Source organism: Lemur catta, chromosome 23, assembly GCF_020740605.2.
Source record: "Lemur catta isolate mLemCat1 chromosome 23, mLemCat1.pri, whole genome shotgun sequence".
Classification (NCBI taxonomy): Eukaryota; Metazoa; Chordata; class Mammalia; order Primates; family Lemuridae; genus Lemur; species Lemur catta.
The window spans coordinates 2,794,751-2,812,020 of NC_059150.1; the positions used below are offsets into that span (position 1 = coordinate 2,794,751).

Sequence of the window (17,270 nt, forward strand, 5' to 3'; positions counted from 1 at the left end):
CACTGCGCATGCTCAGTGGGCCGGGCGGCGCGGCCGGGAGCCGGGCGGCGGGAGGGAAGCAGGCGGGGGCGGGGGGCTCCGGAGCGGCGCGAGCGCGCATGCTCAGTGCCCGCATCTGCTCTCCATCCAGTGCCGCAGCCGGAAAACCGCGGCGGCGGCGGCTGAGGGGAAGCGACGGAGCCGGGCAGCGAAAGGGGGCAGAGAAAAAATACAAGGACGCACTGCGAGGCAGGACCCGAGAGCCTGGGATCAGCAGCCTCTCCCGGGCCGCCGCCTTCACCATCAGCAGGAGGAAGACCCGGAGGCGGCGGCCGCGAGGGCGGCAGGGGAAGGAGGAGGCGGCGCCGGGAGGGGACCGCAGAGGAGGGGACGGGCCGCCGGCGGCCTGGGAGCCGCAGTGATTTTGACGTTTTCCTCCGCCTCGTCCCCCGCGGCCCCCGGGCCACCCCCGGCCGCGCGCTCCGTCGTCCTGCCCGTCACTCCGCCCGCCCGGGCTGAGGGTCTCCCCGGTCCGAGGGAAGCGGAGGGAGGCGAGGGCGTGCGGGCATCGCGATGGCGGGGACATTTTCCACAACGTGATTGTTACAGACTCGCCCCACCACCCCCCCTTAAAATTCCGGGCCCTTCCAGCCTCCACCCTCCCCCCAGCCCGTGTGACTAAACGGAGACAAAGGGGAGGCGGCCTCGCTCTCACGCGCGCTCGCGGGCCGGGTGGCGCGGACGGACGGACGGACGGACGCGGCGCCGCCACATTCCGATGCCCGGGAGGCGGCAGGCTCGCGGCGCGCACAGCTGAGCCGCTCCCCGCGTCGGCCCGGGCTGGCCTCGCCCCGGCCCGATGCTCTGAGCTCGGCCGTCCTCCGCTCCCGACCCCCGCGGCGCCGAGGCCACGCCATGTGAAGGTTCGAGCCGGGACATCCCGAGGAGCCGCCGTGAAAGATGGGGGATGCTGCGGACCCCAGGGAGATGAGAAAGACGTTCATTGTTCCAGCCATCAAGCCCTTTGACCACTATGACTTCTCCAGGGCCAAAATCGCCTGTAATCTGGCCTGGCTGGTGGCCAAAGCCTTCGGGACAGGTTAGTGGTGTCTTCCCTTCCCTCCCCTCTTCCTCCCGATGATGTCTGCGTCCCGGTTTTTGTTCCCGATGCTCGAATCCCTCTCCGTGCCCGCCTTCCCATACAGGTTCAGGGAGGTGATGGGAGACTCGGAAGAGGAGAAAGAAAGGAGAAATACAGAGAGCAGGTTTGGTCTTCAGCGGCGGGCTCTTGAGTGGTCCGGTGGGCTTTGGCCAGATTCCTTTTATTGGGTAGCAAAAGTGTTTTGTTTTCAGTGAGCAGTTCTGTCGTGGTTTTACATAGAAGGGTTTTAATTTGTGGTCTTTTCCTTATTGTGCTTGCATACGTTTCCCTCTCAGTCATGATTGTGATTACACCACCAAGAAATCTGTGTTGGTGTCTTCATTGTTGGAAGAAGGTGGATGGTACGTAGTACTGTATTGATTTTGACATTTGTAGTGATGGCTGCTGTTCATGCCCCGCAGGGTGTAAGGTGGCCTGGGTCGAGTGCACTGTTAAATTTTGTTGTCATTTTTTAAAGCCTGTATCAGTCGTCCGTACACATTTCGGGTTCTTATTAAATCAGTTATTAAAACCAGTGTTTAGTTTGCTGACTATAGGCAAACTGATGTATTTTCCATTTCATATTATCGCTGAGCCATGTTCCTTTTCCCAAATATATTTCGGCTTCATATATTAAGAGGAAAAAAAACTCCCTACTTTGGGATTTTTTTTGATAGAGGAGTTTTTTGAGGGCATGTGCTATTCACAGAAATTGTATAGTACAGTAGCAACTAAACACTCCCTCCATAACCCAGTCTTTGCAAAATAACAGGAAAAGGGCCTCCTGTTGTAATTTCTTAGCTGTTGCTTTTAGGAGCCCATGTTGTGGAATGCTAAAAAAAAAAACAGAGAGAGGCTTTTCATTGGAAGATGCTCCTGTAAAGTAATTTAGTCTGTTAACTTTAAAGAGTAATTTTGCAAGATTTCTATTCCCTAGCCAATGAATTTTAGATACGTAAAATATTTGTGGAAAAGTTCCTTAGTATTTACAAACTTCTCCAGATGTTAGATATAGGTTTTAGTGGATGATGGCTGATTTCTAATTTTTGGACTATGAAAATATGTTGGTAAATCGTTTAGTTCGGTTTTACTGCTTAAACTTACAGCTGAGTATTTTCAGGACTTGCACATATCAGTTAAATAGCAGATGAATCTCAGTGTTTGGAAAATTATTTGAATTAGATTTTTGGGGAAACTTAACACTGATGTGATTTTTTTGTTTATGACAGCCTTAATTTTATTTGAATTCTCATGCTTTGATATTGAACTGGCATTAGGAATAAATATAATACATCCTGTTGAAAGGATTTAAATTTTAAACATTTCTTTGAAACTGAATGTCTATCGTAACACACAGGAAGAAGCACAAAGTGTTACTGCTTTTTTTTTTTTAAATCAGCTGAATTTAAGATTCATGTTACTGCCTTTAAAATTTCTGGCATCACTGATATAAGCAGTGACAATAGATATATTTTGCTTTTAATTTAAGCAGCATACTGAAGCTAATATCTATGTGGAGAGTGAATGAAGGCTATTTATTTTGGAAAGATGGAAAGAGGGAAATTTACATAGTAACTTATGTGGAAAAGTAGTGTGTACAAAATGGAAGGCAGAAGGAATAAGAAATATTTTCTTTCCATCTGAAACTGAGAGGTTACTTACAGTATGGATGTCAAAATTTTGCTGTGTTTTCACAAAGGTTTTTGACCGGAAAATGGCCTACTTTCTGGATATGTGTCAGGTAGGTTACTAGATTCTGGACCACTTGATAAATACATTTCACATGCTTCAATAAGAAAGGAAGTGACGAGAATCTAGTATCGGAATCTGACATCTGCCAGGCACTCTGCTGGATGCTTTGCATTAAGTTGTACATTAGGGATTCACAACAACTATGACGTACATAGTGTGTTCCCCATTGTTAAAAAATGCCAGTGCACAGAGAGGTTAAAGAACTTTCCTACTATCACACTGTTAGTGTTACAAAGTGGCAGAAATGCGTTTTGATTTGAGGCCTGACTCCAGAGGGTAAGATATTGGTGGAGGCTGGACATTCCTGTTAGATACTGAACACTCTAAATACATTACTTCATTTACTCCTACAGCAGCCTTACAGATACTGTTCTCGTTTTGCAGGTGAGAGAACAGGCTCAGAAAGATTAATTGGCACAAGATTAAACATCTGGCAAGTGGTATTCTGCATGCCAGCTCAGGTCTTTCTGATTCTGAAATCTTTGTTTATTACTCTACACCATTCTGTGGAGTAATCCTTTTATCTGCAAGTGTGAAAAATGTGCACATAGTACATGTTGAAGTCTAATGTTATTTTTTCTTTGTAGATTGTGCAGATCTTAACTCCGTGTCAGATGGTTTATATGAGTGTTGTTGGTACTTAGTTCCATTTGCCTTGGCAGCAGTTGGAATGGATAAAAAGAACATATTTACAATGGGATGAAAAACAAGTTTAGAAGAACTTGAGAGTGACTTAGTAACAAAAAATTAATACATTATTAATAATATGTTTGTACATTTTGTTCTTTATCAACAGTCTTTCAGAACATAAATTTATACGGAATGAATAGAAAAAAAGTAAGATTTTATTTTTTTGATGTAAATATTCTTCATTGGTTGCAGATACTGTTTGCAGAAAAGGTCAATAGACAACATATTTCAAAGGTATTACCTAATCGTATTCAGTTATTCAAAAAATCAGCTCAACTCCCAAGTATGATTTACTAAAATCACTACTTTTACAATGACAGATAGGGTCTTCAGGTGCTGATTTAATGTTTTCCTGTCAGAAACTTTATAACTTTTGATATATTAAAGAAGCAGTCAATTTTCCCTTATGTTGGGAAAGTAATTTAAAATGACACTAAAAATAAATTGTGGGCATAGAATAAAGTGGTTGAATTATAAAAAATGGATAAAGCACTAGCATTGTAATACCTAGAAAGCAGATGTGGAATATTTATTTAATTTGAAGTCTTAACATCAGGAGCTTTGAATCACTTTTTTCTCTTTACACTAAAAATATTCCAAATAGCCCAAATCTTCATACTTTATTTTGTGGAAGAATACAGATGCAGTTTTGATCAAATGAAGAATAAGTTTGTATAGATGAATTTGAAACAATAAACAGATACTCTAAGTAAATTGCAAAAGAGGAGGAAGTTAAAAACTACCTTTTCTACTACTATATTTGAAGAACTTATCCTATTTAAGCAATATTACTGAGTTTGCTTTAAATGTTCTGTTCCCCTAAATCCGCCTGGGCGATCGTAGGTGCAAAACCTCTTACAATACTCTTCCTTACTAAATTCTTGAATTTAGAATTCTTAACATGGAATTCAAGGCCCCTTTCCTAGTGTCAATTTATCATTTCAACCGTATCAAATATTATTCTCCTTTTCATACCCTTTAGTTTAATTATATAAAATCATTTGCTGTTATAAATACGCCTTGCTAAATTTCTTTGTATATCCCAACATATCTTGCTGTCAAAATCCTACGTAAGATCTGACTCTGATCCATGTAGGAAGATTGTGAGAACATTAAGTAACATTGTGGTTAAGAGAGACTGCTAGCAGAGAGGCCAGTTTGGGATGTTATTGCAGGAGTCTGGGCAAGAGATGCTGAGGGCTTGAAATAGGGGGAAAATGATAATAAAGCTGCTAATATTTATTGAGCCCTTACTGTGTGTCAAGCACTTTATACATATTATCTAATTTTAATCCTCTTGACAGCCTTATGAGGTGGAAACTATGAATCATTCCAATTTTACTGATGAGGAAAGTGAGGCCCAGGGTTTAGAAACTGGTCCAGAGCTACCTGACTGATTGAGCTGGGATCTGAACCTGGGGAATCTGACTTCAATCCGTGCTCTTAGTGCTGTACTCTATGGGTAGAAGTCAAAGGAATGGAAAAGAGGCAAATGATAGGAATAATGTTGCAGAGATTTAATGCCCAAAATTCTAAATGACTGAATTTGGAGTATAAGGGGAATGGTTTAAATGAAAAGGGAATAAATAAGAGGATGAGGTCACCTGAAGTTTTAAGAAGGGTGAGGTTACCTGAGATTTTGAGATTTAGTGACTGGGAGGATGAATCGTGATGGCATTGACAGCGAGAGAGAAAGCTGCAAGTTGGAATGGGAAGGCAGCTTTGTTTTTGGAAACTTTGAACTTGATTGTGTTGGCCAAATACCTTCTGAGAAATTAAGTGAAATAGGTAGCTATAAATGTAGCTCTGCAATATGATTGAGAAGTGAGGCTAGAAATAACAATTTGATAATCTGTGTATAGCACAAAATTGAAATTGGAAGTAGATGAGATTATAGAGGGCGAGAAGAAATTCGGGACAGAATCTAGAGTAGTGAATCCTTAGAATGGAGGAAGCGCGCAGGAAGAGAAGACTGAATTAGAGCAATCAGAAGGTTAGGAAGAGAATTAGGGAAGCGTAGTGATATGGAAGCCCTGGGAGGAAAAAGTTTCAAGGAGAGTAGTCTGATTATCTGATTAACAATGTCAAATCCTACTGGTCTAAGTTGTGCCTTTTTTTAAAGAGTTTATGTTCTTGTAGATATTATAAATGTATAAATACAATAGCATTTGGGAAATCAATGATAAGAGCTATGTAACTGGAAGAATGATATTGAGAGGGAAACCAGTGGGGGTGGGATCCGGTAGGGTGGAGTGGGGAGATGGTCACTTTCAGCTTCAGTGGTCTGTGAAGGAAGACCTCTATAGTGGAGGTAGTATTTAAATTAGACTTGGAAGAGAGTCAGGTGAATGAAAAGCAGGATTTGTAGATGAAGGAAATGGTTTGTGTGTAGACATGGAGCTGTGAAACCCCGCTAGTGTTAATGAAACAACATAGACCAGATTGATTGGATGAGGTTTTTGTGATGAAGTAGTGGAGGATCTAGCTTGAAAGACAAATTGGGACAGAATTGTGCGAAGGGCCAGGTTAAGGAATTTGGTATTTGTTTAGTAGGTAAATTATCCGAAGCACATTGGATAAAAAGAAAGAGAAAAACTGTTACTGATTGATTAAACATGTACTTTGTGCTAGTTACTGTTCTGAGCATTTTCTATGCATTAGTTCTTGTAATTATGAAAATGACCTTATTAAGTAGATATTATTTTATTTCTTTTTCTAAGACTTTCAAGCAGGGTTTCTCAACTGCAGAACTCCTGGCCAGATAATTCTGTGTTGTTGGAGGCTGTCCTGCGCATCACAGGGTTTTAGCAGCATTCTTGGCCTCTGACCACTAGATGCCGGTAGTGTTCCCCACCCCTACTCCTACCCTAGTTGTGACAACCAGAAATGCCCCCAGATATTGCCCAGTGTCTCCTGGGGAGCAAAAGGATCCCAGGTTGAGAATCACTGCTATAAATATTGTAAGACACAATATTGATTTAAAAAGGTTTTTTTGTATATTAAAGTACAAATTAATTATAAGACATCTTGATTTCATAAATATTCAAACTATAAATAAGAATTTAGGGAATATGATAGTTTGTCCTTTTTTGTAAGTGAGGAAACAGGTTTAGGGGAGTTAACTAAGTTGTCCTTGATCATCCAGCTTATAAGTGGTGGAACCAAAATTAGAGTCTAAGCCTTTATAATACTAAAATTTGTGTCTTCACATCTTTGTTAATGTTCTTCCTGTATTTCATTATAATTTTATAGTGCAGTACTGGAAGTAAAAGCGTAAAGATAGCATGAAAACTTTTCATATGTCACCCTTAATTTTGTTTTGTAAAATTCAAAAGTATGTTTGATTTTTCTTTAACAAGCCTATTTATATTTGATTAGTTAGTACAGAAGCATGAAATGTATTTATCATTGATCTGTCATTTCAAGGCCTCTCCCCTCCCTCAGTGGATCTAGTTTTTCATGTATACCAGTTTATTGGTAAATTTTAAAGAATGGTATTTAAATGAAATACTATGCATTTATTAGTAGAGACAGGTCTGGTGCTTTAGCTGAGATAATAATTGTTTTGTTTATCACATTTAACACTTTTTTTACCCTAAGCATAGTTTTTCCTTTTTAAACACTGACTCTTTACCAATATATCATTTGATTAGAGGTTTATATAATAGTATCTTTCCAGTTCTCTTTCTGCCAGTTGTTCCTTTCTTTTCTGGGGCATTTTCCTAAAGCACTCTGTCTCCATTTTCCCACTTGCTGAATATTCATGATAATAAGTATTTGTATACCACTTTGAGTTGTGGTATATACACATAGTTGCAAAGTGTTAGAATTTATCAGTCTTACACTTAGGCTGTGGATATTGTTTCCCATTGTGGAATGCAATTGTATTTTTTTATAATTATTTCAAAGAATTCTTTTTATTAAAAATATTTTACTACAAACTAGGATAGCTAAAACAGAAGCTGGGAATACAGCAAGAGAGGAGACTGAACTCCCTCTGTAACCCTCATAGTTGCACTCTAGTATTACGACTAGGAATGTTCATAAGGTGCCTGTATCCTATTTCCTTGGGATAAAGAAATGGAAACATTAACTAAAATAAGTATTCATCTCCCTACTTCACATATCCCATAGTTCCTGGGATGTATGTATATGATCTTAAAAGTTGTTTTGAAGCTACCTTGCTCCCCTATTCCCAGCCCTTCCTTCACACCATTTTCTAGCTCTAAAATGGGAATTGCATGCAGATTTTAAGTACTTTAAGCTCTTGGAATAAAGGATATTTCAAAATAGATAGTTTCGTTTTTTTCTGGTAGCATTTTGTTAGTACTCTCAAAATTCTCTTTTATAACTGTCTTCTTATTCTCTATCCTTTTTTTTTAAATGATGTTAGTTAAAAAAAAAAAAGAGATTGCTGACTGTAAACTTGTTCTCCAATTTATATTTTGTAGAATTTTGTATTGTAACAGATTTTGAAACAGCAGAAATTTTGTCTTTTTTTAACTACCCCATTTTTTTATATAGATGCTAGACATCTTTAGTACAGGTTCTTGAATATTAACACTTAAAAATATTTTTTGAATAGGTAAATAGGCACAGATTAAAAACTCAAAGGTATAAAAAAAGTAGATCTAGTGAACTTGGACCCCGAGCCACTCAGTTTCTGTTTTGAGCAAGATGACATCATCAGAAGTTTGTTTTTCTAAAGATCTCTTCGAGTACACCTAAAAATGGTTCAAATAGTAATTTTTTTTTTTTTTGGAGACAGAGTATCACTCTTTTGCCCTGGCTAGAGTGCCATGATGTCAGCCTAGGTCACAGCAACCTCAAACTCCTGGGCTCAAGAGATCTTTCTGTCTCAGCCTCCAGAGTAGATGGGACTACAGACATGCGTCACCATGCCCGGCTAATGTTTTCTATATATTTTTAGTTGCCCAGCTAATTTCTTTCTATTTTTAGTAGAGACAGGGTCTTGCTCTTACTCAGGCTGGTCTCGAACTCCTGACCTTGAGTGATCCTCCCGCCTTGGCCTCCCAGAGTGCTAGGATTACAGGCGTGAGCCACCATGCCCGGCCTCAAATAGTAAATTTTATGTTATATATATTTTACCATATTTTTAGACAGATCTCTTGGGATCAACAGAAAATGAATTGAAGGAGGTCTAAGAGTTATGAAGGAGTAAACCAATTGGGAAGTTCTTATGGTCCAGGTGAGAGATGATGGCATCTTGAATTTGGATGGTAGCAGGGATATGGAGAGAAGTGGATGAATGTAAAAGTTAAGACCTGGTCATTGATTGGCTATGTGGAAGGAAAGATGAGATCTTGGAAAGTGTTAAGATTGATTCTATTTTATGAGAAAGGGAACAATGGAAGAGGGCCAGATTGTGTGTGTGTGTGTGTGTGTGTGTGTGTGTGTGTGTGTGTGTGTGTGTATAAGAGAGAGGATGGGAAAGAACAGCATTGAATTTGAGGAACATCTAAAATGGTGGTGTGTGCATTAGGCCCTTGGAAATTCGTGTGTGGAGCTTAGAAGACTTCAAGGACAAGAAATACAGGTCGTAATTAAAATCAAGAAAGTGGGTGGCTGCCAGTCACTTTGAAGGAGAGTGTGGAGAGAGAAGAGGACCCAAGACTGGAGGGCCAGTGAAGAGCCAGGCACGGGCGACTAGAGAGGAAGAAAGAAAACCAGGGAATGTGGAGTCTCAGAAGCCTAGGGAAGGGGACATTGAGGATGAGGCAGTGTGAGGTGCAGATGAGAAAGATTAAGCAAGAAGTCTCAAAAGTAGTCATTGGATTTAGCAACAAGGCAGTTATTGATGACTTTGCTGAGGACATTTTGAGGATAACGTGGAGACAGAAATGTGACTGGTTTGAAGGTGGAATGGGAGATTGCATCAGCTGTGCTATCTTCACTCATAGTGACAGATAACCCAACTCAAACTGGCTAACAGGAAAGAGGATTTGTTGGCTCTGAAAAAGTCCTGAGGTGGGATGAGCTTTGGATTTGATTTGATCGGCGCTGTAGCTTCGTTGCTCTGTGATTGCTTTAGCTGTGCCCTTGGTCATGTGTGGATTTCATTCTCGGCTGTCCTCTCTCGTGGTACAAAATGGCTGTAGTAGTTCCAGGTCTCAAGTCCATTATTTACACCATTCAGAGCTCTTCCTTAATCATTGCATGAAAGCTCTGCACTCTCCTCTTGCTTTTTTTCTTTCTCTTTAAATGGACAAAACCATCTCATTATAGAAAACCTTACATCTATATAATAACAATAATCTTTCATGTACTCATCATCCAACCTCCACAGTCATCAATTTGTGGCCAATCTTGATTCATCTGTAAACAGCTTCCCCCCGCCAGTCACTTGAAGCAAATCTCAGACATCATATCATTCCGTCTATAAATATGTCAGTATGTATTTTATCTTCAAAAGTCAAGGACTCCCTTTTCAAACAAATGTGGTACTGCCATCACAGCACTGTCATCATCACACCACTTCATATCATCAGTATTAACCTTTCTGATGGTCTCATAAGTATTTTTATTTTTTATTTTATTCTATTTTGTTACAGGCAGTATCTTGTGTTGTTGCCCAGGCTGGAGTGCAGTGGCCTGATCCATAGCTCATGGTAACCTTGAACTCCTGGGCTCAAGTGATCCTCCCACTTTAGACTCCTGTGTCTCTAGAACTATAAGTGCAGGCTACCACACCTCGCTAATTTTTTTTTTCATGTTTTGTAGAGATAGGGTATTGTTGTGTTACCCAGGCTGGCCTTGAACTCCTGGCCTCAAGTGATCCTCTTGCCTAGGCCTCCCAAAGTGCTGGGATTACAGGTATGAGCCACCACACCTGGCCTAGAATGCTACTTTAAAAAGAAACTCATCTTTATTATTTGGTTACCCTGAGTGCTGTGTGGGAAATTACCTTCATGTAATAGTAGCCTCCAGGTACACACCAGGCAAACTGCCCAGAGGTTACGGAACAGAAAGCTCATTTAAGAACAACTTAAAATGTTCAAATCATGTGATTTGTTAGATCATTTTAGAGTAATCTAGAAGCAAGAGGAAAGATATAGGGTGAGTTAAAACACTTAGGTTGGGGTGCATGCAGGGAGGGAGGACCACACTCCCTGAATCCTGCCGTATAGTGTTCATATGTCGTCTCTCTCTGCCACATTAGCCTTCCCTGCTGCTGCTAGTGTGGTCGCCAGGACCAGAGTTGAGGTTTGAACAAAGAGGCCCACAGAGACACAGGCCAGTGCCACACACTTGCTCTGTCAGACAGACACAGGGGACAAGCATGCCTGCCACAGCTGTAGCTTGCCATAAGCCTGATGATGAATGGTCATGGGCTGGCTTTGTGTTCCTTGGGCAGAGGACACATAGGCCAGACTGGGCTTCATTAATGGGTAGCTGAATTAAGGACTCATGAATATTAAGTGTTCATGTGCTCATTGACTCTTGTTTAATCATGCATATTTGGTATGACATGAATATTTAGTACCTTGTATATTGTTCATGAATATTTAGTACCTAGGTGCCTCATAAGTGCTAGGTGTCTTGTTTTTTCCATCCCTTTCTGTGTTTTAATATATGTGTGATACTGCTTACCTTTATTTAACACATTCTATCGATTCTATGTCAAACAAACATTTTTTACTAGCTACTTATCTATACTTAATATTTGTTAAAATATTTCACCTATGCTTTACAAACTACAAACATTCATCTTTTACAATAGAATTGAATAGTCTTAGAAGTAAAATTTTATTGTCTTGAGGTACAGGGAATGCAGGATAAATGTTATATTCTTTCCCTTTATTGGGGGCAAATTGGGCCAAACTGAATGGATCATGGGCCCCTGAGAATCTGAAAGAGGGTGAAGAATAGCAAGAAAGAGCATTCCAGACTGAGCGACCAGATGTGCAAAGGCTCTGTAGTGGCAGAGAGCGTGGTTTCCGGGAACTGAAGGTGGCCGGTGGGGACAGGATCATTCTTTTCTTGTAGGCCAGAGGAAGGATTTTAATCCTTAAAGAAGTGAGAATTCATTGAAAACCCTTGGGGATGGTGGTAGTGATTGTTTTGACATGTGACATGATCATATGACATGATCAAATTTGCTGTGGGGACAGGAGTGGATGTGGGAAGACAAAAAATGGAAGTAAAGGAATCTTAGTGCATTTACTTGTTGCACTAAGATGCGTTTACTCCTAAGATGAAAAGTGCTGATTGCCTGGACTAGGGAGATAGGTTGAGACTGTGAGAAGGGTCTGATAGCTTTGGGCTGAATTCCTTAATGGATTTTATTTGGGAGTTGAAGGGGAGAGGGAGGCATTAATGATGAGTCCTAGGTTTCTGGCTTGTGTAGCTAGGTGGATTTGGTGTAGTTCATTAATATAAGGCACACTGGAAGATCATAAAAGTTTGGGAGAAAAGATTGGTTTGGGGCATTTTGTGGTTTTGTAACGTTTTCAACGTAATTTCAAACGTACAAGAATAGTATAAAGAACTCCCAAATATACTTTACCCAGATTTACCAATTGTTAACATTGTGTCCCATTTTTGTTTGTTTGTTTTTTGAGACAGCATTTCTCTGTGTCACCTAGGCTAGAGTGCAGTGGCTCATAGCTCACTGTAACCTCAGACTCCTGGGCTTAAGGCTCTTGCCTTAGCCTCCCTAGTTCTCTAGTAGCTGGGACTACAGGCTTGTGGCACCATGCCCAGCTAATTTTTATATTTTTTTGTAGAGACGAAATCTCGCTCATGTTCAGGCTGGTCTCAGGCTGGTCTCCCAACTCCTGGCCTCAAGCAATCCTTCTGCCTCAGCCTCCCAAAGTGCTAGGATTACACGTGTGAGCTACCATGCCCAGCCAGTCCCATTTGTTTTATCATTCTCTCTCTCTTTCCCTACCTTCTACATAAATACGTGTGTACATTTTATATGTATGTATGTGTGTATATGTATAAACATACATATAATATTTTCTGGACTATTTGAGAATGCATTAGGGACATCGTACCCCCACACTCCTTCATTGTGTATTTCCTAAAATTAAGGCTAGTTCTTGTATATAATCTCAGTTAAAAATCAGGAAATTTAACCTTGATATGACATTATCTAATTATTTGTTAGCATTTCCTTACTTTATGGCAGATATATACACACACAAAGGTGTTCTAGCTTATCTTGCACTTTCCCTGCCCCAGCCCTGGAAACAGCCATTTCTTCAAGGAGCCCTGTTGCTTTTAGTGGGAAGGGTATTGTTAGAAACCAAGATGCAGATGCTAGGTTATTGCAAGCAGAGTGTTATTTAGCAGGCAGAGCTAGCATACACATGCACATATATACAATATATAGCTGCAACTATTTCTTTCTCTTCCCCTTTTCCATATTTGTGACTTCCTTGGTCACTGAGAAACCTGGCTACCATTCTGAGTTTGAGGTTTCTTTGTTACATCCACATGAAGAGCTGAGTAGGCTGGTGACTTACAGGGATGTAGATAAAGCTCAGAAGAGGTACTTTTTGTCTCACAGGGTAATGGGAGGGGTGGAAGTGATAATTTAAGCTCTGGGATGCTGTACAGCACTTAAAACATTGCTTGGTAATAATGTGGAGGGAAGGAGAGAGCCAACTTTTAATTGATACCGTCTATGAAGGCAAGGCTTTATGTGTGGGTACTTTATATTCTTTTAGTAAATACTTGAGTGCCTGCTGTGTTTCAGGCACAGTTCAGGACAGAGAAGTATCTTGCTCTCCTTGAAGTATCTTATAGTGAGAGGAGACAGAAATAAAATATTATGGGATAATGGTAACTTTTACTTAAAGAATTAAAATAGAATGATTGGGTGATTGGGAAAGGTGTATCTGAGGAGGTTACATTTTGCTGAGATCTGAATGGAAATAGCCAACCATTCAGTCGGGGGAGGAACATAGTGCACGGGCCAAAATGTCTGAACTTGGCTTGCAACAGCAAGACTTGGGTGTCTGGAACTTAGTAGGCCAGAAGAGGCGGAGGAAATTCAGGTCAGAGTGGTAGCAGGCGGCATATTGTGCAATAGGGAGAAACTAGAAATCAGATGTTAATTACTACACTCAAGATCCCGTGTCGTGCTCGCTTCGGCAGCATGGTATACTAGAATCGGAAAGATACAGAGATTAGCATGGCCCCTGCGCAAGGATAGCATGCAAATTCATGAAGCGTTTCATATTTTTGCACCAGGGTTACTCCAGTGCACAGTTTACATGTAGATACAAACACTTTTCATCTTCAGTTTTTATCTTTTGTTTGACACAAGGAAACAGTAGTCCCGAGAGACAGAAAAAAAAAAAAAAGATCCCATGTCAAGTAAGTGGTAGAATTAGGATTCGACCAAGTCTTTTTTAATCCAAAGCCCATACTTTCCCAAAGCCCAAATTTTCCCCAAATTTCATAATGAATGTAGGTATTGCATGTAGGTTAACTGAAAAAAGGTTTGGTTTTGAGAGGGATTGCTATTGCAGAGATTAAGAGCGGCCCCAGGAGAAAACTAAAAGTTTTCAAAGCAGGTGTAAGTAGCAGATAATGATTACTAGTGTAGAATCAGGGAGTTACTTGATGGGAAATTTGAAATCTGGGAGTCCCTTAAGGAAAAGGCTAATGACTAGAAATTTTTTTAAAATAACATTTTCATTCATTTATCAGATATTTGCTTACCATGTACCAGGCACTGAATAGGTGCTGGGGATTCATATTATGGTAAATATGACAGACACGGTCCTTGCCCTTTGGTCATATATGAGGATGTTCATTTAAGCACGTCCTTGTCAACAGTGGATTTAATTTTTTTTTTCCATTTTGATAGGCAAAAAATGTCTCATTGTAACTTTTCTTTGATTACTGGTACTATGAATTTTTTTGTGTTATTGACCAGTTTTGGTTAATTTCAAGTTTAAACTCTCTGGTTTACTTTCAGTGTGAGTTTTTGAAACTCAAAAGTTCTATTAATATATTAGTTAATTGTTTTAGAAACAATTTTTTAGATTTGGAAAGTAAGGGATATTCTCATGATTTAGTGTGATGCTATTTCTAAAATGCACTCCCTGCCTTTTGCCCGTTTATTGTTTTAAAGAAATCCGTTTCACTTGCTGGAGTATGGATGCACCTGGTGGCTAACCCAGTTTTATAGGAAACTGCCTTGAGCAATATTGTCTCTTCTCTCTACTTGCATCTCAAGCATTTCAGGTGAATGTTAATTTCAAAACTTAGATTTAGTCAGGATTTATAATAACATGATTAATGTATGTTCTGCCTAAGTCCTGGTACACAAGAAAAACTTGTCTTTTATCCTCTGCAATTCTAGCAATGGTATTTCACTCAGCCATTCTATATGTGTTAGTGTCTCACCTTCTGTGTTCTGGAGGTTAGGGAGAGAGTGAAACCTCTTATCTTTGATTTTGCCTGTTTTTTTTTTTTTTTTTCGTAATATGCTGTTTCAGAGTTCATTTTTTAAAAAATGTGATACAATTCCAAATTGTTTTTTAAAATAAAAGTCTTGTACCATTGGTAAAATGATAGACATTTTCGAAGTCTTAAGCACATTTAGTTCTTGAAAACTTGTTTTTAAGGTGACTTATTAATATATTCAATATGCAGTTTTGCATTTGTTTTATTATTTTTATAAAAGGAGGGTTGTAGGGACAGTTATTCAGTTTCCTTGGTTTTTTTGTTGTTGTTGAGACCCTGAGTAGAGTGCAGTGGCGTCATTGTAGCTCACTGCAACCTCCAACTCCTGGGCTCAAGCAATCCTCCTGCCTCAGCCTCCTGAATAGCTTGGACTACAGGTGTGCCACAATGCCTGGTGATTTTTTTCTTTTTGGTAGAGACTGGGTCTCACTCTTGCTCAGGCTGGTCTTGAACTCCTGAGCTCAAGTGATCCTCCCGCCTCGGCCTCCCAGAGTGCTAGGATTATCAGCATGAGCCACTGGGCCCAGCCCAGTTTTGCATTCTTTGAAGGGTTAAAAAAGTCTGTTTTTGTGGTATTCTTGAAACGCTCTTTGATTTGCTATGGATCCTTTCCCTTTTCCTTGCATTGGGGTCTTTTTAAAACTTACGCTTACACAACTTAGGTTTGTGGGTCTGCCTTAATGAAATGGAAACAACCCCAGGACTCTCTGTCTTCTACCTTCCACCCTTGTGATCTTGGCAAAGCATTATGATTTTTTTAGTCTGTTTAGCTAGATGGTTTAGAGCTAGAATTCTGTACTTATCTGCTATGTGCCCCTGGGCAAGATGACCTTTCTTGAGTTCTTTATCTATAAAATGGCAATAAGAGGATTGTCAGGATTAAGTGACAGAAAGTCCTTAGTAAGTATTAGTATGTATTATATTATTTATCTGTGTATTATCTGATTTGCCATTTTCACCAAGATGTTATGAAGAACGTGTGAAAATGGATGTAAAAGCAGTAAGTGAATGTTAGGTGGATGTATAGATATATTTATAATCTTGATAATGAGCACTCACTTTTCACAGCTAATGTTTAGATGCCAAGTAACCTATGTTAGTTATTTTTTTATTGCTACTGGAAATAAAAATCCATTATGTATACATTTCATAATAGTTATCTTAAAATCAAATAATTTTCCTTTTACAGTTGTTCTACTGATAACTTCTTTTTAGTTCCTATAATACTAAAATTTAAATGAGTACCAGCACTATATTCTATGGTTTACAGCTGAGCTTAAGTATCATGCTGAAGCAGCTGTATTAAGTTTAAGGCTGGCTCACTACTGGATAATGCCACCATGAAGGAAGGAAAGTGTTTAAGTGTTTTCAGTTATTAAGTGAGGATGGTATTTTTAGATGTCATCCAAATCCCAAATCGATACATCCATTCTTGACCTCTTTCCAGAGTCCTATATCTCCAGCTGCTGATTGGGTATTTCCGCTTGGATATTTTTGCTATCATTTTAAACTCAACATGTTCAAAACTGAGTTTATGATCTTGCTTCCAGAATTGGTGCTGCTTCTGATTTCCCTTTTTCTATTAATGATATCACCGTTTCCCTGGTGACCTAGGCTTGATTATCCTTGATTTTCATCTTGACCCCTCTCTTTGCTTTATTCCTGGGTACTTTTTGTTTGTCTTTAGCAGTCTCTTATGTTCTGCACTTCCTGTTTTCACTGCTGCCTTCCAACTTCATTTCTTTATCTCTATAAAATAATCTTCTGTCTCTGATTTTTACAGCCCTCAATATTGAATACCAGATTAATTGTCCCAAACATCAATCTTAATGTGTCACTCTCCTGTACAACTGTCGGCAACTCCTTGTTAGCTAACATACAAAGGCCTCGTGTTTAAAAGATAAATACTACTTTCAAGTCTTAATCCCCAACCTCTCCCATTCCAGCTCTACCTCTCACTTCTGTCCTTCATGAACCCTTCCCTTCACCCAGGTTGTTCAGTTTAATGTCTCTTCACATCTTTTTTTCCCTTTCTTTCTCTTACTCTCTCTTCCCCACCCTTCCTTCTGCTTAGAAAGCCTCTTTTTTTCTGACTAAACAAATTCTGCCTATTTTTCTATCCTGTTTCTTTAAGATGAAGTCAGCCCACTGTGATGCTTCCTCTTCTGAACTCTGCAGTACTTAATTGTTCATTTCTTTCACTTGGTGCTTAATCATTTACCACTCAGTACTCTTTCTAATTTCTGAATGGCTTAACTTTACC

The 17,270-nt window shown here is 39.8% G+C and overlaps 1 protein-coding gene and 1 non-coding gene across 4 annotated transcripts in view; both read left to right on the plus strand.

Annotated features, from left to right (window-relative positions):
* The first annotated feature begins 604 nt into the window (after window positions 1–604).
* Window positions 605–17,270, plus strand: part of CAMSAP2 (calmodulin regulated spectrin associated protein family member 2) — a 76,099-nt gene continuing 59,433 nt past the window's right edge. For 2 of the 3 annotated variants that reach the window (XM_045535999.1, XM_045536000.1), the window contains exon 1: window positions 605–1,078. In XM_045535999.1, coding sequence (XP_045391955.1) covers window positions 940–1,078 — 139 coding nt within the window. In that variant the 5' untranslated portion in view covers window positions 605–939. The remainder of the gene's footprint in view (window positions 1,079–17,270) is intronic. The other variant, XM_045536001.1, reaches the window with a different exon arrangement.
* On the plus strand, window positions 13,671–13,776 carry LOC123627163. The gene has a single exon (XR_006731165.1). It is a non-coding gene; the product is annotated as a U6 spliceosomal RNA (small nuclear RNA).